This window comes from Maylandia zebra, linkage group LG13 (genome assembly GCF_041146795.1).
Source record: "Maylandia zebra isolate NMK-2024a linkage group LG13, Mzebra_GT3a, whole genome shotgun sequence".
NCBI lineage: Eukaryota > Metazoa > Chordata > Actinopteri > Cichliformes > Cichlidae > Maylandia > Maylandia zebra.
In genome coordinates, this window is record NC_135179.1 from 6,793,525 (window position 1) to 6,815,937 (window position 22,413).

Here is a 22,413-nt window from a genome sequence, read left to right on the forward strand (position 1 = left end):
AGCCTGCTTTTAAAAGTTAATGGTTGACATATTTGATGTATTCTAGCAAACAGGACCATTCAAAACAAACACAAGTTGGCCTCTTTAACAAGCAGAAGATCTAAGCCAGATGACTAAGAGGTTGCAATTAGCTCTTAAACAGTCCAGAATCATTGCAGATGGCTTGGCATTTTCATTCAGCCACAAAAACAATGTGAGCAATCAAATTCAGAAGGTTTAATCCAAATCTATTTATATTTATATTTCAACAGCACCGAGACAATTATTGTACACGTTACAACATTATACACAAAAAACCCCAATAACTGCCCTATGAGCAAATGCTTGGCGAGAGTGTGGAGAAAAAAAAATCCTTTAAACAGGAAGATGTCCAGCAGAAACTGCTTGAGGGAGGGGCAGCCATCTGCTATGACCGCTTTGGGTGACTGGGAAGCAAAGAGAGAAAAGAAGAGCATATAGACCAAACAACCAAGAGGATTAAGACGAACCTTCTGGAGAGAAAACACAAAATTGTACCAAACATTTGCTTAAATGGCTTCCTAAATGTGCACTCTTAACTTGCATGATTTAATTCCCACTTAGACACACCTTAAAGGAGATTTCTGAAGTCATGGTGAATCCATGAGTGATGACAGGTTCCTCCTCAGCAGTCCGTCCTTTCCACACATCCAATTCCACACAGCGGCACCCGGCCAACAGAACTTGCCTGTACATTTCTACTGAGGAGCTCCCGGCCAGCTGGCCCGCTGAAACACAAGGACAAGAACAAATGATGCAAAACAAGGCTATAGATTTAAATACAAAGCTACTTCCTGGAAGTAAGTCTGTGTAGGCTCTCAGTCACTGAGGTCATGGTAGACTTGAGGACTTGAAAAGAAGGAAATTACTTCTTTTTGCTTTGTTAGAATGTTTCATCTCTCATCCAAGAGTCTTCTTTGGTTCTAAAACAACTCATGAAGAGTCCCAGGTATTTAAAACATAGCAGGATTGCCCCTTAGGATGTGATCCCGAAGGTTGTTCGTCCATTTATCGTATGAATAGTCACATAAGCCAAGATGTGAAAGAATGCATGGATTATTAGTGTCACACCTTGTCTCCTTGTGTAATAGATAACCAGTTCCGTCAAATATTTTTTCTAACTGTTGGACAAGCAGGGAGTTTGCATGCTTATAGAAGCAGAAGAAGCAGGAGACACTTGAATCCCACCAGGCCACGATTCCAAGCTCTCTTTTTAGGCCATCTCGTTTTAGACTCAGGTGCAACAGGCCTCAGGTCTGTGCATAATTTTGATGAAACTGAAAAATGTTATGTGCGTGTTAAGTCGTTTTGTGTCCCATATCCTTTATGTCTTCATTAATGCTCAGCCTATTTGGAAAAATCTGGATGAGATCTGCATTTGGCTCATTTACATGCCATTAAAGTGCTTTTGTTGCTGCAAATGCATACTTTTTGTTTAGCAGAGGTATTTTTCTGGGATGTTGTTTAGCTCAGTGTCACTCTGAAAAACTATAATGGCTCTCTTAGTAGAGCTGTGTGTTCCCCCGATACACTGCTTTGTTGGCAGAATTAAACTGTCAACTTGAAGAAGACTTTGGACGTATTTGAGTCGCAACTAATAAAAAAGTTTGGTAATTCACCTTTTCTCCTGTTTGCATCAGTTGTTAATTGAACAGACAAATATTTTATTTTCTTCACGCTCACACATTTAAATCAACTCATTTGTTCTCTCCCAAGAAGTTGCCAATGCCTATCAAAGAGAATGTATTTGGATCAGACCGGTGATGGAAAGTAATGGATTTATTGCTGAGCTTTTAGGACTTGTGCATGCGTACCTGTCAGGTAGGTATTATGCGATGAGTTGATGAAATAGTGAGATATCGGGAAGCTCATGTCTTCAGACTGATCCAGCTTTTCTGGTGGAATGACTCCATTCTCATCACTAGACAGATAACTGGAGAACGCCTGGAGGGAGATCTTGCCTAAAAATATTGTTCACACAAACACAAAAGACAAAAAGTGAGAACCCTATTCCAACAAAAATCAGTTCAGGACAATAAAAACTGGTCACTTTGACTCTTACTTCATTTAGGCGTGATCAAGACAATCTAATGAAGTTGCGAAAGTGAATTTGAAAGTGCCGTAGAGTTTGGTGGCACACAGGCTGGTATTTCAGAAGCTGCTACTCTTTTTTCCCACACAACCATCTCTAGTATTTACAGACAGAAAAGGAGAAAATAGCCAGTGAGCGTCAGCCCTCTATGAAAAAAAAATGCTTTGTACATGCCAGAGGTCAAAGGAGAATGACCAGACTGCTTTGAGCTGAAAGGAAAACAGCAGAACTCAAATAACAGCTCGATACAACTATGGTACATCTCTGAATGCACAACATGTTGAACCTTGAAGCACATTGGCTACTGCAACAGAAAACCACACCACATCAAAAAAACAGGAAAGGATGCTACAGTTCATACAGGCTCACCAAAAGTGGACAACAGAATATTGGAAAAACTTTGCCAGGTCTGGGAAGTCTCAATTTCTACTGTAATATTCCGATGATTGGGTTTGGAAAAAAAACAAACATTAAAAGATGGAATCATCCTGCTTTGTATCAACAGCTGCTGTCGGTGGTGTAATTGCGTCTGGGATATTTTCTTGGCACACTTTAATCCCGTTACTACTAAGTTATCAACATTTAAATGCCAGACGAGTTTTGTTGCTGAACATGTCCATCCCTTTATGACCACAATGTGTCCATCTTCTGATAGCTCACAAAGCTCTAATCATCTCAAACTGGTTTCGCCAACAAGACAATGAGTTTACTGTAATCAAGTGGCCTCACATCTGACCTCCCTTGCTGCCTTTTTATTGAGAGACAGTTCACACAAAAAACATCAGAACAAAGCCACGCCCACATGGTTCTAAGACAAGGCATTGTATGTATATGTGTGAACTTCTGTAAGAATGTGTGTGTGTGTGTGTGTGTGTGTGTGCTAAATGTTAGCGTCATAGCATCATTGTCATACTCATTAAACCCCTTTAGTGACTTGTCACCATCCTAGAATAAAGCTTCAGGTTTTTCCTTTTTAATTTCTCAACCCTCCTCTATAATGAATTTTTAATTTCTGATAAGGAAATATAATATAATACGAACATAATCATTTTATTTCTTAGATAGCAGCACTGTTATCTTATGGGTGAAAAACAATCTGTAGTTTATGTTTGATGCAAAGTAGACACCTAAATTTCTTCTAGTAGGATCTACACAAATTACAGAGTAAGTATATAGGTGGGTTAGAAAGGTATTTTTGGATCAACTTGTGTGGGTTTTTATTTTTAACCTCCTAAGACCCGAACTCTTCCATAGCATGCATTTTTAATTTCTCTTTGATATTTGAGCATATTGGGGCCCGATGAATGTAAAAAGAAAGAATTACCAGATTTTTTTTTTACCTTATTTTCGTTTTTATGAAAAATAAGAGCCACATATGAGGATATTTGTTTAAAATTTTGATAGAACAGTAGCAGTATAATGTCCTCGTAAGTGGATATCAGGCTCTTGTAGAGCAAAATTGAGTATTTTGGTCTAAATAACCCAAAATGTGATGTCCACATATGTGGACACCAGGTCCTAGGAGGTTAAAGTAAAAAAAAACAAAACAACAACAACAAACAAACACATAAAACCTCCAGCAAAATCTGCTTGTCTAAGTGTGTACCTTGCTTTAGTTGTGTCTGGTCATGTTGATACCTCTCCATCGCAGTGTGCGTCTGTGCAGGACGAAGAGGTGGGTAGAGGATTTCATTGAGCCTTGGGTCTCTCTGCTTATTGTTGATGAACTCTGTCATCTGATCGACTGACAGCATCCTATCATTGGCTCCTCTGCAGAGCAGAGAAGAGTCAGGTTGAAAGTCAGAGCATTAGAGGATAAACCTTCTCAGAAATTTGTATGCTGTTTGGGTATTTTTGTGGAACCACTGCTGGAGTACTGCTTAACCTCATACTCTTGAAAAACAGTTTTTAAAATGGGAATAGTGCTATTGTATTGGTTTTATCAATTGATTAAATCAATTAAGTTAAATCAATTTGCAAGGGTTTAGAACGTTTGTAGAAACTGGAATACGTCAACATGTTTTTATGTGTGATGAGAAACCACTAGAACAAATGTACAAGTGGTATGCTGCATAAATCTGCCAGTTTTCACATTGTACAGATTTATCTACTGCTTTCCAATGCTAGAAAAAAAAAACAGATACAGAGAATTACTACTACAAGTACAAGTGTAGTACAAGTACTACAAAAATTATAGCTAAACATTTAAATTATTTTATTATTATCATCCTTTATTGATTCCAGTTTCTTCGATGCAGAAATGCCCTGTGATAATATTTGAGAACAACTAGATGATACGCTTCTTTTTTTTAAAATATCAAGTTGTCATTCTAAGTGTGAAGATACGATGTGAAATTTCAGATTGGGCCCATCTCACAGTGGTTCAGGTCTCAGTCACACAGACCTAGAGACCTGTTGGCACTTATCTAGCAACCACCAGTCATGCGGGAAAAGTGTGTATTCTGTGACTAGTAAGCGAGTGGTTGCTGGAGGTTCCTGACAGTCTCGTGCATAACAAACTGGTAGTAAAGAGGTATATGATGAAGCACTGAAAAGCTCCTTGTGATTGCTGTGGTCATTACTAGGCTACAAGTAGTTTGCATAGATGTTTGCAGTTTCACTGTAGCTCAGAGAGAAAAAGGTAGAATGTCTATTTTGCAGAATAGACATTTATTTTCCTAGTGATCAGTGGTCGCCAGGGGGTTGTTGACTGGTCTTAATGAGGTCTTAATCATCATATATTTCCAACTGCATATCAACTTGAAATAAAAAGAAATTGTGACGTATTGTCTTGTTGTTCAAGTAATTAATACAAATAGATTTAGATTTAGACACCTTTCTGGTTCTAGGGACACAATTACATTAAAAAAAACTCCAGGATCAGGATTTAGATCGGCTTCAGAAAGCTAATTACTTCTAACAAACTGGTCCAGTTGCATAACATCGTTGGAAGAGGGGATAGATTAGTTTTAAGAATATGATTACTGCTGCAAAGCTAAAGATCAACCAGTTTGTTCAATCCCTGTCTGTCTGTACAAGTGGGACAGGCGATGAATCACGATTTTTCTGATATCAAAAAAATTGGCCTGAAGCAAATAACAACTTTTCATTTTGTAGAGTAGCTTCTTCATCTTTAATACATCTTTTAGCAGAGTAGAGGTCAGTAGCTGCAGCAAGAGCTCCAGCTCAAGTTATTTTCTGTTTACTTACTGCAGTTTGAAGATGTTCCCAAGCTCAGGACGAGGGCACAGACTATCCAAGAAGTTCCGGTAAACTTCAAGTGTTAAGTCTTCCAGTTTGATGCTGTCACCCTGTCAAATACAAAGAACATGGGCATTAATTATTGATAATGCCAACTGCAAAATATAGTTCAAAACCCTTTTTAAAATGCAACTTTTCCTCCAACATGTCTTCTTCAAAAACAATCTTTCTGTGCTCACAGGAATATTCAATGTGTGATTCATGTAAAATCAACACCACTTTGTTTTGAATTGGAAGTGGCTGCTTGAAAACTTGATGACCCAGATATCTGAGCTTATTTCACCCATCCATGCACTATGAGTCATTCTGGACAAAACCAACAGACAAAAGCTTCAACAGAAAACAGAAAACTGAGAAGAAAGAATAAAGAGAAAAAGAGAGAAAAAAACTAAATACTTTGTGAGTCTAATATGTAGTTATCCATGAAAAGAGAACAGCTTTTCATGTGTGTCTTTCATTCCCTGCCACCTATAATAATCCAAACTAACTGAAGTATTTACCCGTCCATAGGGCAGTTTGCAGCTCTCCAGGGCATTCTCGACTCTTTTTCTGTCCGATGAAAACAGTCGAACAATACTGAAACAGACAGTGGTGCAACAATATTATGATCATTCCACCAACCCAAAACTCATTTTTTTACTTTCCGTAAGAACCTCTACATATTCTTCTCTCCAACTAATGGGCCGACATTTACGGTGCTAATCCTCCATAACGGTTCTTGAAATGCAACTATTCCCCGTGTACGCAATTTCACTTTGGCAAATCTCACCCTCTTCACTTGAGCCCAAAGCTTCGACTGTGCAAACTGTCAAACCGTGCGGGCTTTCTTAAAACTCTACTCCCTCGGCTTCTTAGATATCAGCTGACCTTAATTCGGCTCTCAGTTTGCTTCTAAAATACAGCTTCCTGTCATAACTGTATTATCCATCTCATGCTCTGGCAGTGGTTGATTACCAGGTCAGTGCTGAATTAAGCACCTTCATGAATCCTGTCCCTGTTTTTGCTTCCCCAAGTGCACATGGAATTAAGTTTATTTTTGGAAGCAAGGGACAGGAAAGAGCAAAGTTAAAGTTTGTGCGTGTCTCTGAAGATTTCTTCAGGCTAATTCCTCACGTTCCCAACCATATACTGTAACATGTGCCTCAAAGCAAATGCTTGGGTAAAACCACTGAGTGAGGCTTGGGGACCTAATAATCATCGGGAACTCACTTCTTGACAGGAATTCTCCCCTCTGCATTCGGCTGAAGAGTTAACTTGATGTACCTGAAGCAGAAAAATTAGAGGGTGTCAGTTTCAAAGGGTGAAGTAGCAAAAGTGGTCGGGCAAATGGGTCAATGGTGTGTGTGAATGAAGCATTTTGTAAAACCATTAAGATTAAAAGATGTGCAGAAAATAGGTTTCAAAAAGGTGTCAGGAAGCAGCAGGGATGATTAAGTTTATCACAAAAGACTCAGTATTTTTTTTATTAACCTCCAAACTAAACAAATCCACATCTGTGCTTCCCTTTAAGCCATATACTGTTTAATAAAACAAACAAGTGCGTGCAGTGATGAATGTGTGCGTACTCACGCTTTCAGCAGACTCTGGTCTCGGTTGAGATTGTGGCTCAGCAGGTTGGAAGACAGAGAAAACAGTTCCTCACACCACACCTACAAAAAAACGAAACACAAAAACAGTCACACACTGCATCATCATTATCATCACAATTAGTCATGGTCACGGTCGCTTTAATGAGCTCAGCACCTTGGCTTCGTCCTCCTGCGAAGCGATGAAGTTAAGCTGGTTGACGTTTACAAGGTCTGAAGCCGTAACCACGGTAACCATGCGGTTCTCCAGCCTACCAACCAGGTTTCCCACATCGAGCAGCTCCCGCAGCTTAGCCTCCTATTGGATGACACAGAGTGAAAGCTGTCAGTGGAATCAGAGCCACGAGGGAGGCATGCACTGTAGAGAGGAGACGGATGAAAGTGAGGGGACCTGGAGGGATGCGGGGACGGCTGAGACCATTTGAGGCAGTTTATTTGCATCTATTTTTACCCAGTGTGACATGTTGTTTGCAACATACAGTGTGTTATATGTGTAAAGAGAGTGCAGGCTGAACTTGATAGTAAATCAGGCGATCAAACAGAGAAAGATGTTTTTGTGGAAAGTAAGGAAATAAAAATTATTTAATGTTTGTCACCTTCCTCAAGAGGGGCTCCACATTTTCTCCAGTTTTTCTGACTGAAGAGGGTCTCATCATCGCTCATGCAAGTCTTGAGTTTCCACTTATTTTTTTATTTTCTAGTAAAATGGGAAATAGGCACAGCGACTCATTGAAACTTGTGCAAATATACAGGGAGTGCAGAATTATTAGGCAAATGAGTATTTTGTCCACATCATCCTCTTCATGCATGTTGTCTTACTCCAAGCTTTATAGGCTCGAAAGCCTACTACCAATTAAGCATATTAGGTGATGTGCATCTCTGTAATGAGAAGGGGTGTGGTCTAATGACATCAACACCCTATATCAGGTGTGCATAATTATTAGGCAACGTCCTTTCCTTTGGCAAAATGGGTCAAAAGAAGGACTTGACAGGCTCAGAAAAGTCAAAAATAGTGAGATATCTTGCAGAGGGATGCAGCAGTCTCAAAATTGCAAAGCTTCTGAAGCGTGATCATCGAACAATCAAGCGTTTCATTCAAAATAGTCAACAGGGTCGCAAGAAGCGTGTGGAAAAACCAAGGCGCAAAATAACTGCCCATGAACTGAGAAAAGTCAAGCGTGCAGCTGCCAAGATGCCACTTGCCACCAGTTTGGCCATATTTCAGAGCTGCAACATCACTGGAGTGCCCAAAAGCACAAGGTGTGCAATACTCAGAGACATGGCCAAGGTAAGAAAGGCTGAAAGACGACCACCACTGAACAAGACACACAAGCTGAAACGTCAAGACTGGGCCAAGAAATATCTCAAGACTGGTTTTTCTAAGGTTTTATGGACTGATGAAATGAGAGTGAGTCTTGATGGGCCAGATGGATGGGCCCGTGGCTGGATTGGTAAAGGGCAGAGAGCTCCAGTCCGACTCAGACGCCAGCAAGGTGGAGGTGGAGTACTGGTTTGGGCTGGTATCATCAAAGATGAGCTTGTGGGGCCTTTTCGGGTTGAGGATGGAGTCAAGCTCAACTCCCAGTCCTACTGCCAGTTTCTGGAAGACACCTTCTTCAAGCAGTGGTACAGGAAGAAGTCTGCATCCTTGAAGAAAAACATGATTTTCATGCAGGACAATGCTCCATCACACGCGTCCAAGTACTCCACAGCGTGGCTGGCAAGAAAGGGTATAAAAGAAGAAAAACTAATGACATGGCCTCCTTGTTCACCTGATCTGAACCCCATTGAGAACCTGTGGTCCATCATCAAATGTGAGATTTACAAGGAGGGAAAACAGTACACCTCTCTGAACAGTGTCTGGGAGGCTGTGGTTGCTGCTGCACGCAATGTTGATGGTGAACAGATCAAAACACTGACAGAATCCATGGATGGCAGGCTTTTGAGTGTCCTTGCAAAGAAAGGTGGCTATATTGGTCGCTGATTTGTTTTTGTTTTGTTTTTGAATGTCAGAAATGTATATTTGTGAATGTGGAGATGTTATATTGGTGTTACTGGTAAAAATAAAGAATTGAAATGGGTATATATTTGTTTTTTGTTGCCTAATAATTATGCACAGTAATAGTCACCTGCACACACAGATATCCCCCTAAAATAGCTAAAACTAAAAACAAACTAAAAACTACTTCCAAAAACATTCAGCTTTGATATTAATGAGTTTTTTGGGTTCATTGAGAACATGGTTGTTGTTCAATAATAAAATTATTCCTGAAAAATACAACTTGCCTAATAATTCTGCACTCTCTGTATATGGAAATACAGTATATAAGGGAAAATCAGAGTCTGTACAATTCTAACAAGGCTGAAAGCCAACACTGGGTATACACAGCAACCTCTATTCTTCAGCGCAGCCTGAATTCTCCTAGGCAAGCTTTCAAGTAGTCTTCAGGAATAGTTCTCCGGGCTTCTTGAGGGAGATTCCTCTTGTTCCAGTCAAGATGATACACGGTGTTTCAATAATGTTGAGGTGCGGGCTCTGGAGAGGCCATTCCTACTATATGCCATCTTACTGATAGTGTTATGTTGTATGTTTTTCTGTCTAAGACTGAAAGTGTGTTTGTGAACACTGCTGCCAGATGCTTTTTAGATGCTACTGTCTGGTTTGTGACTGAAATGCAGTCCCAGGACATGATGGATTCTCCACTGGTTCCATGATCCTCTTGGGGAAACTCCCATAGGGCTTAAAATCTGGGACTCTCCACCAGTTACTCTTAGAACTGAAGAAGCTTCTCTGATGAGAGGTGAAACATCTTCAAGGAAACTTAAAGAAGTCCAGACACTTTTCTTTCCATGCTCCTTAGACTACCATGACCTGGGTGACTGAGAACCTTCACAGACATTTCAAATTTGGTTTGTGTAATTTGGCACATCTCAGACTTTTCTCCTGGTTCCTTTCTTTGGTTTTTTCTTGACAGCCACCCTTCAATTAATACTATTTCTATGAGACTTTGGGGAACCAATCAACTGTCAGGTGTCAAGTCTTCTACATTTTTATTTTAATTTCTTAAGGACAATACTTTCAGATACTGTTTATCTGTTGTAAATAGGTTTTTGACCTGACGTTTTTTCTTTTGCCCTCCATTTGTTCACTTTCCTCAAATATTTTACGGATACACTATGTACACCAGTCAATAGCTGGAGAATTATTGCTCAAGACCATTTTAAAAAGTACTAAAAAGTCTGGTGCCTTGGAAGCAAAATGTAAGAAATGAGAGGCCAGTTTGGGAGATCAGTATAGTCTTGCATTCTGTTAGTACCATGGTCTGATGGGTTAAACGTTATGCTTAAATAGTGCTGCCGCATGTGTAGATTTCAGGAAAGTTGAGTTTACATGTCTACCAGTGATTTACAGCACATCATTCACATTTCCTTAAAGAAGTTTGTTGCCTGATGGCAAAGAGGTCCTGGGTTCAAATCCATCAACCAGACTGGTGCTTTTCTGTGTGCCTGTGTGGGTTCTCTCTGGGTATTCTGGCACCCCACTACATGCATTTTAGGTTAACTGAATCAACATTGCTTGTAGGCTTCAAAGTAATTGTGAATGGTTGTCTGTCTCTTAGCCCTGATGGCAGGTGATCTGCCCAGTGTGTGTATGCCACGAGGTGATGGCACACCAGCCATGTCTCCTTTTGCGTACTTATTGAGGAAAGATGTGAAATCACTGATTTTTAAAAAAAGGTTTTCCAGGGGTTCGGTTTGTTAAATGTTTTTGCGTTTTCCTTTTGTTGCTTCGGTTTAATGTTCAATCTTGTGATTATTCCGTTAAATTCCCTCCTCACATGGTGGCACATCATTTTCAGGATGACAAAGTAAAAGCAGGGGTAGAGGAGGACCAGAGGGAGGAGATTATTAGAGACTTATGAGGCAGTCACAGTAACAATCAAGGATTAAAATCATTAAGAAACCCAGTCAGGCAAATATTATGGCTGCCCTCGAACAAAATACATCAGATGCTTTGCTATTTATGAAAGCAAAGCACAAGTCTTCTATTGAAGTAGGAAGCAAAGCAATAAATATAACATAAACGACAGTAGGTAACAGAAATAAAATCTAAAGTACTTCATGGTAGTACAGAAAGAAAAAAGAGGCAATAAAAAACATCAACTTATTATTAAAGCACGAATGCCGTAATGTCAGCTACAAAAAGTAATGCAAACGTTAAGTCAAATATTAAAAATTTCATGAATAAAACATCACATTCTGCTGCATAAGAGGAGCAACTGTTAGGTGAGAGGTCACTGGCTACATACAGAGATGCAGTAGGAGGATTGAAAATTGCAATGCAGGAAGGACACAGCATACATTTCACACGTGCAGAGTCAAGTAGAGGTGAATATAAGCAGAGAGATGACAGTACCTTGGGTGTTTTCGTGCTTCTGCCTGTTCTGACATCTTTTACCAGGGTCAGGTCCAACAGCTCTGTGTCCTAATGAAAACACACCCACACATAGAGCACACACACACTCACGCAGTCAGCTGTTATCTGGGAGCTAAAGGCCTCCTGCTGTTTCCTGTTAAGGATTTAAGCCGACCTGGAAAGAAAGTGTGCATGTATGTATGTGTGTGCAATGGTATGCTGTCTTATATGCTTGCATTTTTCATACCTTTTAAAGGTATCCACCCAGCCTTTGACTATACATTGTATCTCTACAGTTCTTGTGTATGAATACATAACCTTAACATTGGCAAGCCTCTTGATTAACAAAGCTAAAAAAAAAAAAAAAAAATTTCAACATTCTTGGAATTGTGTGTAAAAAAATAAAAACAGCTAATTCCTGAATAGCACACAGTTTGTGCTTCTCATGTATTTTCATACTTTCAGGTGACAAAGCTAACCCCTGGGTTTTTGAACGTCTGGGTGGCCACTTATGATCGCAAGGCGATTGCACAAGTCACCTGATGGGAAGCAATCTGTCTCCAAATAATCACGGTCCAACTCAGACTGACTCACTCTCAAACAGGTTGGGGAGGCTTTGCAAGTAATTGATGTCTAATTTATGAACACTGACAGTTTGCCAATGTGTTGCAACCAATCTGAATCAGTCTGTGCTGCTGAGTGCAACTTGTCTGCTGTTCATGTCTTTGCAGCAGCTGACTCGACTCAGCTGGTTGACAAACTAGCTGTATTTTGGTTATATCCTGAAATAAAAGCTGGAATGCTGAGTGTTTATGCCATTCTGCAGTTAAATCACCATCTTGCAGCAACTACCTCATTATTTGTGGAGGCCTTTATTAATATTTGTTTCAAATCTATGTGGTTCTGATTTGACTGACTTTGAATGTAAGTATTTACTGTACTTTTCTGTTTAATGCAAATTTCTCTGTATGTAGATGGCAACAGAGTTGCTATTTTCACTGCTTTATCACAATAAATCATCATATTATCACAAAAAGTTTGCATGTAATTACCAACCTGTTGCTATTTAACTGTAAGCTAACTCAGACTGATATCTGACCAAGTCAGTGTAACTATCATTTGAAGACAGGAACTGGCTGTGAGTGGTCACAAACTTCAAAGCAACCATTTCAAAGGTAAGAAAACTGTAAAATCATTACACATGGTGGGAATCATTTTGGCTCTGCTATGATCTCCAACTGCAGCATTTAGTATATCTTTTTCTCTGCATTCCAAAAACATAACTGGTTATTGTTAGCACAGTGAACCTGAATGTTGTAAATATGTATGCAGTTTCTGTAGTAGATAAAGGTCACAGACAAGATTATGTGGAAGCAAGATATTTAGCATCTTATAGCAAAACATAACATAGCATAGCAAAAACAGATCAGACTAACAGCTAGACTGTATTGGTTATATTTTTGTGTATAAAAAAATAATAAAATTGCTTCACAGGTGCACAAAAAATGATTCAGACAACATTTAATCAAACTTAAAATGGAAAATTAATTTAAAAAAACAATCTTCATTAGCAAATTAATTTAGTCAAATGTGCATAAAATAAGAAGGTAATGAAACATTTAATGATTCATCTTTGATTCAGAATCTAGTCTGAAAAAAGTTCCAGTTTTAATGACTGAAATACTGAATATTGATGAGTCACCAAATCAATTAATGTCACTTTTTGAGGTTTCAAGCTTAATTTGTTCCTCATCATTTAATATCTACAGCCAGTCTAAGAGAATTATATCTAAGACAGCTGATTTTTGTGCTTAACCTTGTTTTGGTCGGTCCAGTAGAGGTAAAATCCATGTGGATCCACATGCAGAGTCACTGGAGTGACAGTGGACAAATCCTAGGGAGACAGGTGGAGAGAATGAAAATAACCGTAAAACATCATAAAAACTCAAGCGAAAAATCATTTACGTAGCTAATGCACTCATAAAAATGTTCTACTTTCTACTTGGTAGGGCGAGAAAATTATGTAAGAATACACTTGTCTGTGGTGGCATGAAGTGATAGTGATTCATACTGTAAGTGTCCAGAATCTTATTTTACTACTCACTACAGCGTGACCTCTTTTAACCAGGGAACACTAAGCGATTTCATTTTCATGTTACAGAAGTTCTTTTCAGCTGTCATAACACTAACTATCTATCCATATTAACCCACCATGATAGTTCCTAATTGGCTCCAGGTGGATTCAGACAGAGCAGCTCTTCTGATGTTTTGCTGTTTGAAAAGTCATAGCATTTTATACACAGCAGGTGTCTCAGAGGACCGGTTTCTGTGGCTAATTACTGGTTAAAAATAAAAGCACCTTGAAGCCTGGTGTAAATATCTGGTATTGAATGGACAAAAATAATACTTACTAAGTATTTTTTATATGGGGTTAAGCAGTTTGAATCCCCCAAATTATTTGATAAACTGATGTTTTGAAGCTTGCAGCCAAATTGAATATGCTTCAAGGGAGTGCAAAGATTTGTGACTATGTAAAGCTTTGAATCTATACAGTTTAGTAAAAGTTTAATCAGAGTGGTTTCAGTTGCTTTTCTGCAAAACAGAGATAGGGTTGGAGTGACTTTATTACAGGTACTGATGGAATCTTTTAACAGTTTCAGTTGCCATGAATCAAACAAAAAGGTTCAAAAGATTTAATGTGACAGATCAAAAATAAGTTAATAATCAAAAATAAAGCAACTTAAGCTGTACAAAATCAATAATAACAGCAAAAAAGTCTAAATATCGAACAACACAAACATGCCAGTGACGCCAGAAGAAGACAGCATAGCATCAAAAATTAAAGCTGAAATTTGTCATTTTTGCAAAGTTGGTGAAGCAAACTTAAGACTTCTTTATAAAGTTGATTAACCTGCAGCTTTTGTAACCGGGGAGCTGTGACTTATAGTTATAGTTACAACAAGACAATTCAACCAAAAGGTTTTAGACATCATATCATATTGACAGTATATGTTAAATTGAATCCAATATTTTTGCTGGTTCAGTAATAGGAGATTCAATGAAATAATGAAGGCTACTAAAGGATTATTGTATAATAAAATAATAATAATATTGTTAAGTTGACTAATGCTGTTAAAGATTATAGTTGTAACATTGGTTGCTTTCGACCTCTCGAGTTATAAATATCAACATGTCAGAAATGAGAGAGATGGGAAACTTTGCTGCTTAAATAAACCACCAAACTGCATGTCATTAATGTATGATCTGAGCAGAGTGAAGCATGATACCATGCAGCTCAACTCATCTGCTTAAACTAGCTCACCGGCTTTGCTTCTTCCTATTCCATACCAGCACGGATTGGACTGATTTCTCTCCACTTTCAAATCTTTTGTTCTCATTGTCCTAGAACACTGAATCTTCCTAAAAGGGCACACACAAACAAAGACTATGGCATGCCAGTGCCTTCTCATCCCGGGGCTTGTAATGCTACATTTTACTGGATGCCTCCATGCTATGCGTAATGTGTCCTTTGTTGTTGGTACCTTGACACGGACTTGAAAACAATCTTGTCTGAGGCACAGGAATAAGATGTTCCAATACAATTTAATGTTACATCTAATTAATATAGTGCTGTCCACCTTCTTATAAGCTAAACCTTAATTGATTTGATGCTCAAACCCAACAGCTGTATTATCTGTGTGCAGAACAAGAGCAGGGAGGTGTGAAACAGTGACAGTTTCCCACTTCCAGCATGAATCTTTTGCATCTTTCACAGCTGCACACAGTAGTGAAGGCTTTAGCCTAACAAGGTTCTGGACTCAGTTACTGTGAATGGATATCAGTTTTGTACTTCTACAAAACTGCTCAAACTGTTTTGTTAATATGTAAAAATTATTAACAGGAACAGAGATCTATTTAGGTATTAGTTAAATGAAAACCATAAAAAATGCCTGGCACATAGGTTAATTGGGCTGCTGCTTTATACTATACACTGCCAGAAAACCAGTACATGGTTAGGGTTAGGAAAAGAGTATAGGTAAAACACACCCACTTGAAAAAAGTAGCTCATACTATTGACATGTGGGCTAACTTGCGTATAATCGACCCATACACCCGCATGAAATGATGCCCCAGGGACAACTGGAAAGGTTAATGTAGTTTGGCAGCTTGTAGCCATGACAGGCAAAATATCCGTTAGCAAAGTAAAAGGGTATAGGCTACTGAAATAAACTAATCCCCTCTTTGAGGAAAGCAGCTGAAATCAATACCAACAGAAGCTAAGGGCACTGATGACCAATTCAGATTCCTTTATTGTCATTCAGTCAATACATCACAAGTGCATTGCTGAACAAACTTACAAGCACAGAAAAATCACAATAAAACAGAACCAGGTTTAAAAAATCTGTCTATTAACCACTGAATAATGGACAAAAAAAATTAAATAATATGAAAAGGTATGAAATATATTTTAGGGATACAAATGCAAAAAAGAGCCTGGAATATCCACTAGTGGCCAAAAGTCCACCACAAGGAAGGAATACCACCTAATAAACCAACTATTATCACCTATCACAGTAACTAAATACAGTAACTGAACAACACTAAATTAGTCACTGAATTCTAAAATTTCCCATATTTCTTCAGAATCTTTAGAAAAGAACATATGTTCTCCTCATACGTAAAAAGCTGTGAATTGTGAGTGAGAATAATGGAATTTATTGATTTAAGATTTAAGCTGGACTATTCCAGATGTCACAGGGAGAAAAGAAAGGTATCCTCGTCAGTTCTATCATTATAACTTGTCTTTAGTCCCAGCTCAGAATGTTGCACCTTAATTTAATGGTGCAAAATTATATACAGGGGTACACAATAATTTAAATAATTAATTGTTTGCATGCATGGAAAATGACTAGCATTAAAACTCTTACTAAGGCTCTTACTAAGACGGTTTGTCTGTCACACATCAGCATCTGCTTTTCATGTGGCACAATTGCTAACCTCGGCAACACTATATTTCTATGGTACTTCTTTTTCTCTTTGTTTTCCTGATCGTACACAAACTGTTTCATAATGCTAGTCAATAAAATCTGGCAAAGCTATACCTCTTACCTGCTGTGCTATAATTAATATAGCTATTCAAAAGGGCATATATTTAACCCTTGGAGGGACTTTTTACTCCATCCCTATTTCTCAGAAGGCACAGGAACCAGCTTGAGCTCAGTCCTCTAAACATTAGATGTCCATACTTATAAAGTTCTTCACATTCTTTTGCAGGATTTTTGTTTTCTTGAAAGTGTTAACACAGCCTACATTTGGAAGAAGAAAAACCAGAAGAAGAAGAAGCTCAGAAGCTGGTTAACTAGCTCCCTGGTTGTCACCTGTTGCCATAGCAACTGATTCTATTTTTCATAAAGCCCAGCTCTACATGTTTGAGAGATTCAAATATCAAAACACACACACACACGCACACACGCACGCACGCACGCACGCACGCACACACACACACGCACACACACACACACACACACACACACACACACACACAAGTTTAAGCTATTGTGAATGGATTCAGCTCTGCATTGGATTAGTTCTTAAGTACTTCTCCATAAGTATGATCCATGACATTATAAAGCTCAAGGCAGTGATAATAAACACACACACACACACACCTGATCTGTTTAGGTGCTGGTAACCATGTCAGTTACCATGGCAACCGGACAGCATTTTTTTTTCCTCCTCATTGTCAGCGCTCTGTACTTCAGCATACCAACACACACACATGCACACAGAGGAACACACACAGCTCTGCAAATACCTTGTGTTTGACTGTGCTCATGAAGGGCACAGGAGTAAGTATGTGTGGGCTTTATACACACACAGTACATGAATACTGGTGGATAGAAGACTGATCAGAAACACATTTCAGACACACACCTACATACACACACACACTATCTGCCTCACTGGTAAGATCCACAGGTACTTACTGCCAAAGCTCAATCAGCAAATGAATAGTAAACACATCTGACAACATGGCACATTTCCTCCTCTTCCTCCTCAATTTCTCACGCTCCACATTAATTCAGCTAGTTTCAATTCTTTGACTGTTTCCTCAGCCTCCTTATTTTTTTCAAGTAGTAGAATTAAATAAAACTATTTGCTTGTGCTTGAGGAAAATCAGTCCTTACCTCATCCCATTTAATGAAGTTGCTTCCGTTCCTCAGCGTGTGAGAGACGGAAGGAGGTTGGAGTTTCAACGCGTGGACCCCCGGCTGAGCACTCGCCATGGCTTCACACACACATTAACCCTCACTTTCTCTCTCTCACACACATGCACGGACTAGAGATGCTCAGATGCAGGAATGCTGCATGTCAGTCATGTCCGAGCTGAGAACTCCTCAGAAGTCAGGCATAGATGCTCAGCTGCAGCAGCATCCTCTCCTCTTCTGAAGAAGAGTCTTGTATTTTGTATTTTGTCTTTGCTTTATCTTTGTTCACTCTTAATTTTTTTTTATTTGAGCCCTTCTTCTCTTTCTCCTTTCTTTCTGCTCTGTGCCTCTGTTCTCACACCTCTTTTTTCTTATTCTTCCCTCCTCTCTTCTTTCTCCCTCCCTCTTCTTGTCTCCCCCTCTCTCTGTTGGTGCTGCATCTCACAGAGAGACAGACTGAAACAGATGCCTTCGTGGGAGACAGGATATGTGTGTGTGTGTATGTGTGTGTGCATGCACTGCCTCCACAATTTGACTCATCGGCGACATGCGCACAACGGCAGCTTCCCACAGATGGGGGAGGGGTAAGAGAGGGAGAGCCGGAGCGACAGGGAGAGCGAGGGAGATAGAAAGAAAGAAAGAGAGTGGGAGAGATGGAGAGAAATGAGGAGAGAAGAAGAGGAAGGAGGGAGAAAGAAGAGGAGAGAGAGAATAAAGAGCTAGAGGGAGAAAAGAAAAAGAGAGTGGGCGTTTTAGTGGAGGGTGAATCAAACCAAACCAGGATTATAGTCAAATGAGGCCAGTTTTGAATACACACTATATTAACAGCTATATTATGTGCTTCCTATACCAAAGGCATTAAATCTATTATAACAGCCTCTGCTCGTATGGGTAGGTTCGTCATCATGCTGTGAAGCTACGGTGCAGGGATTTGAACATCAGTCAGGTTTGGTGCTGATACTGTGTCATGAGGCTTTTACTTAGACTTTTTACTTAGGTTTGGTTGAAGATTTGGCGACGTGCTGGTAACGAGTCAGCTTGTTTACAGCCAGCTTTAAATTTTTGGTTTCTTTTGTTAGTTTGATTACTCAACTGCTTAAATTTTATTCAGGCTTACACAACAGAAAAGAGTAGGAGTAGGATCAGCCCTCCCGAGCTATGATCCCCCCCCCCCCCCCTCCCCCCAAGCGCCACCCCACCAAAGACATTGAAGTACAGTACTGTTCATCTTACAGTCCACATTGGATGAGAGCACAGATCAGTACCAATGGGAATGTAACTGAGTACATTTACTTCAGTGCTTGTACTAGTATTGTGCTGCTTTCTGAATGTATTCAACTATATTCTTAATATACTTATTGCACTTGCTACTAATTGCACATACTTATTAGTATTGCTGTAGTTACTTGGGTATTTTTCAGATTCATTGGATCATTTTAGATAAAGCTATAGTGCTATACATAGCTAATTAAAAACATCAACAGCTGTAACATTAAATATATACACACATCAATAAACTGCTAATTTTAATCCAATAATATCATAAATAGGATTCTGAAAAGTGTAATTTTGAGTGAACTATTAGCTACTTAAGTAGAATTATAATTTGTACATAACTGAAAAAGTAAAAAGTCTAAATACTTTTTTCCACTTTGCTTTAATAAATCTAATAAAACCAGGGTTGCAGATGAGCTTTATAATTTTAGTGTGTACACCAGTTTTCTACACATACACCCACCCCCTCTGCATTCTGGGTTCAAGCATATCACCCCATTTAAAAATTGCATATCTTTTAAATGTAGTCTTCGGTATAAACAAACATTTCCAATGTGATTTATAGAATTTTAAAAATTACATTTTACACATTTAATACATTTAATACAAGCCAGCTTTGTGCTCAGGGGAACGGTGAAGGTAAAAGCAGAAACAGAAATCCCCAAGCTGTTGTCACGAAGCTGGGAAAAGCTATATTATATCACTGTGTGCTGTAGAATTTAGGTTTTCCTTAACAGAGACCATAGGATTGTGGCCAAAACAGTTAAGCAGCAAAAGTATCTAGAATGTAGGAGTTTCCACAGACACAAAATACACAGCATTACTTTCTTTGTATTTTTATGGCTGTGATTTTTATGTTTACAAACACAGCTAATTATAACAGAGGAAGAAAGAGAGTGGGCGAGATGGTGAATGTTGAATAACTGAATATTGGATGATATGAAGGAAAAAACAGAACAATTGAAGACAAACAAGCACAAATCACCGACAATGCGTTCCTTCCTCTAAATGCAAAATCTGAAATTGGCAGGTTTGATGCAGTCAAAAAATAATTACCAAAGTGTTAGTGGGAGTGTAATCATTCAGTGGAACAAGAAGCCTATAAGGACATTTAAGGACATAACCTTGTGAATGTCTGCATTATCTGCTCCTGCGTGCTGTGTTTAACAATAAGCGGTAGATCTAAATCCAGTTCTGTTTTCTGAAAAGCAATCTCAGTAAAACATGTCACTAAGTGCTTACAGAGAGGGACACAAAAGAGATACATAAATACAATAAAATGCTCATAAAAATGCATCTCCGGTGATTTCACTGGGAAAGCGGTGGCACAAAAAGGTGAGCTCACACATTTATGTGTCTTTGGAGGGATGAAAAAAATAATTATTCACACAGTGTGCTATTGGAACCATTTTACAATAAGTAGCTGCGTACAGTGCTTACTCTGAGGATTGATTTCCCATTTCAGTAAGAAACAAACAAAAATAATAAAAAGGAGAAGAATGTTATCCCTGATGCTCTATAACTTACAATTCTTATTTTAGGCAGAGCGATTTGGCTGTCGTTTTTATTGCAGAATTAATAAATAAATTAACTTCCACCATATTAATATGGATCCAAGAATCTCCCAGATGGAAACTGGGTAAATAAAACCAAAACTAAACAACACAGTACGTATGGTTAAATATCATGTATCTAAATAAGTTTTTGATGAATTGATCACATAGACTGTATGTAAAAGATGGCTATGGCTTTATTAGTTTTGAAATGTGAATCAGTCATATGTAACTACAAAACAGCTATAGAGCAACAAAACTAAAAGCATTCAGAATAGTTTGTGTGTTGTATCTGTAAGCTGTATATAAAAGAGTTAAGGCTTTGGCTTTGCTTTTCTCTTCTCCAAGGAAAGAGAAAAGTGACCCCAATAAAGTGACTTAAACCTGCATTATTTGTAATTGCCAGCAGGGGGCAACAACTCTGGTGGCAAGAAGGAGACTGAATGTATGCAAGTCTGTGGGAAAATGACTCTATTTCTCCCTTACTTTATAACCTTGATAAACACTTCTTAATGGGTTTATAATCTCAGTCCCTAGCTTCAGGTATTTTTCAGATCATTTTAAGGTATTTTAAGGTATTTTTCAGATCAAATAGAGAAAAGAAAGGAGTATAAAATAAGGTGGACCTTCTGATCTGAGTAAATCACTTCCACTTAAACGTTTTTTGTGCCCTAGATTGTCAGTCAGATCTACCCCTCACTTGCAATAGCCATGTTCAAAGCAACAAGATGCTGACGACATCATATTTTAATGACATTCATATTTTGAGATTGTTGTAGTATTTTCAAGTGTCATTAATGACGTGGATTTAAGATAGCAAGACAGGGAACACTGCCCACCCATTGCTGTTTACCTTAACACATGTACCTCCTATGCACACTTATATATGAAAATATTTATTTCCATATGCCATTACATAAGTCACAAAAACACAGAGCTTGTTGCAATGCAGCAGTGTGACCCCATAACCTCCACAGGGTCTTACACACTCATGATATGCACTATTTCAGAGCCCACTTTACCAGCTATGCAGCCTCCTACACACTCACACTTCAGTGCATGAAAAGACACGTGCAGAGACTCATGTTGCCATGATACTGTGTGATACTGTTCGTCAGCGCCAGAGCCAAAATTATCTGTAAATATACAAAATTAACATTTTGTTGACAAGCTTGGCTGAAAAAACAAAAACATGACTGTATTGAAACGATGAGCTACATAAATTTAACATGAATTTAACTTTTACCAAAAATGCCATTTAGTCTTGTTTAGTGAAAAGAAAAGATGTGAGAGAACACATCTGAAGTCTGTGCTCGCTCATCAAATATCTAAGCAAGGCATTTTTGAACACACAGACACCGAGCTCTAAGAGCCGACAGATTTTTAGATGAAATCAAAACCAACACTGATGAAAATGAGGATTAAAGAGGCATTGTGTAACTATATTTGAGCCAGCAGCAGAAATGTCTGAAATGGTTAAAGCATCTATCTTTGTGGCTTTACCTACGAAATTTAACCTCAAAGTTAAAGTTTGTTAAAATCTTCCTTCGAGATTCAGAATAACCAAATAATCTAAATGCGTTGACATTAAAAGGCAGAAAATTATATCAACATGACAAGAATTCTATATACTGATTGAAGTTAATTTACGGTGGAGACTGACCAGGACAATCATGCAGAGAATTGCAGCCTAAGAAGAGAGTTATGCACATCTGCATATATTAAGGCAACTTTTCACACTTGAGCACAGCAGATGATATAGATACATAAATATGGCCAATTGCTCATCAAATAACCTTTTCACTTATGTCCCAGGGACAATGTTTTTAACAAGTATTAGCTGATGAGAGTGTCTATGTTTGTCAAGATGCCATAAATGATTATTTTGACTCTCCAGTTTCCTCTCTGAACCTTTTTGTGGAAACTAGCTCTGATGTCTGCAATAATATATGCTTGTTGTTTAAAATAAAAGACACACTTACAAATAATGTGGATGTATCTG

The 22,413-nt window shown here is 38.6% G+C and overlaps 1 protein-coding gene across 1 annotated transcript in view; it reads right to left on the reverse strand.

Moving 5' to 3' along the window:
* LOC101478971 (1-phosphatidylinositol 4,5-bisphosphate phosphodiesterase beta-1) overlaps nucleotides 1–18,057 on the reverse strand; it is a 37,809-nt gene extending 19,752 nt beyond the window's left edge. Inside the window, exons 1-11 of the mRNA XM_004553507.5 lie at nucleotides 17,563–18,057; nucleotides 13,191–13,268; nucleotides 11,375–11,443; nucleotides 7,115–7,255; nucleotides 6,941–7,020; nucleotides 6,581–6,634; nucleotides 5,872–5,947; nucleotides 5,321–5,421; nucleotides 3,717–3,880; nucleotides 1,833–1,979; nucleotides 589–746 (exon numbers count right to left, since the gene is read on the reverse strand). Of these exons, the coding sequence (XP_004553564.1) occupies nucleotides 589–746; nucleotides 1,833–1,979; nucleotides 3,717–3,880; nucleotides 5,321–5,421; nucleotides 5,872–5,947; nucleotides 6,581–6,634; nucleotides 6,941–7,020; nucleotides 7,115–7,255; nucleotides 11,375–11,443; nucleotides 13,191–13,268; nucleotides 17,563–17,661 (1,167 nt within the window). The 5' untranslated portion in view covers nucleotides 17,662–18,057. The remainder of the gene's footprint in view (nucleotides 1–588; nucleotides 747–1,832; nucleotides 1,980–3,716; nucleotides 3,881–5,320; nucleotides 5,422–5,871; nucleotides 5,948–6,580; nucleotides 6,635–6,940; nucleotides 7,021–7,114; nucleotides 7,256–11,374; nucleotides 11,444–13,190; nucleotides 13,269–17,562) is intronic.
* Between the last annotated feature and the right edge of the window lie 4,356 nt (nucleotides 18,058–22,413).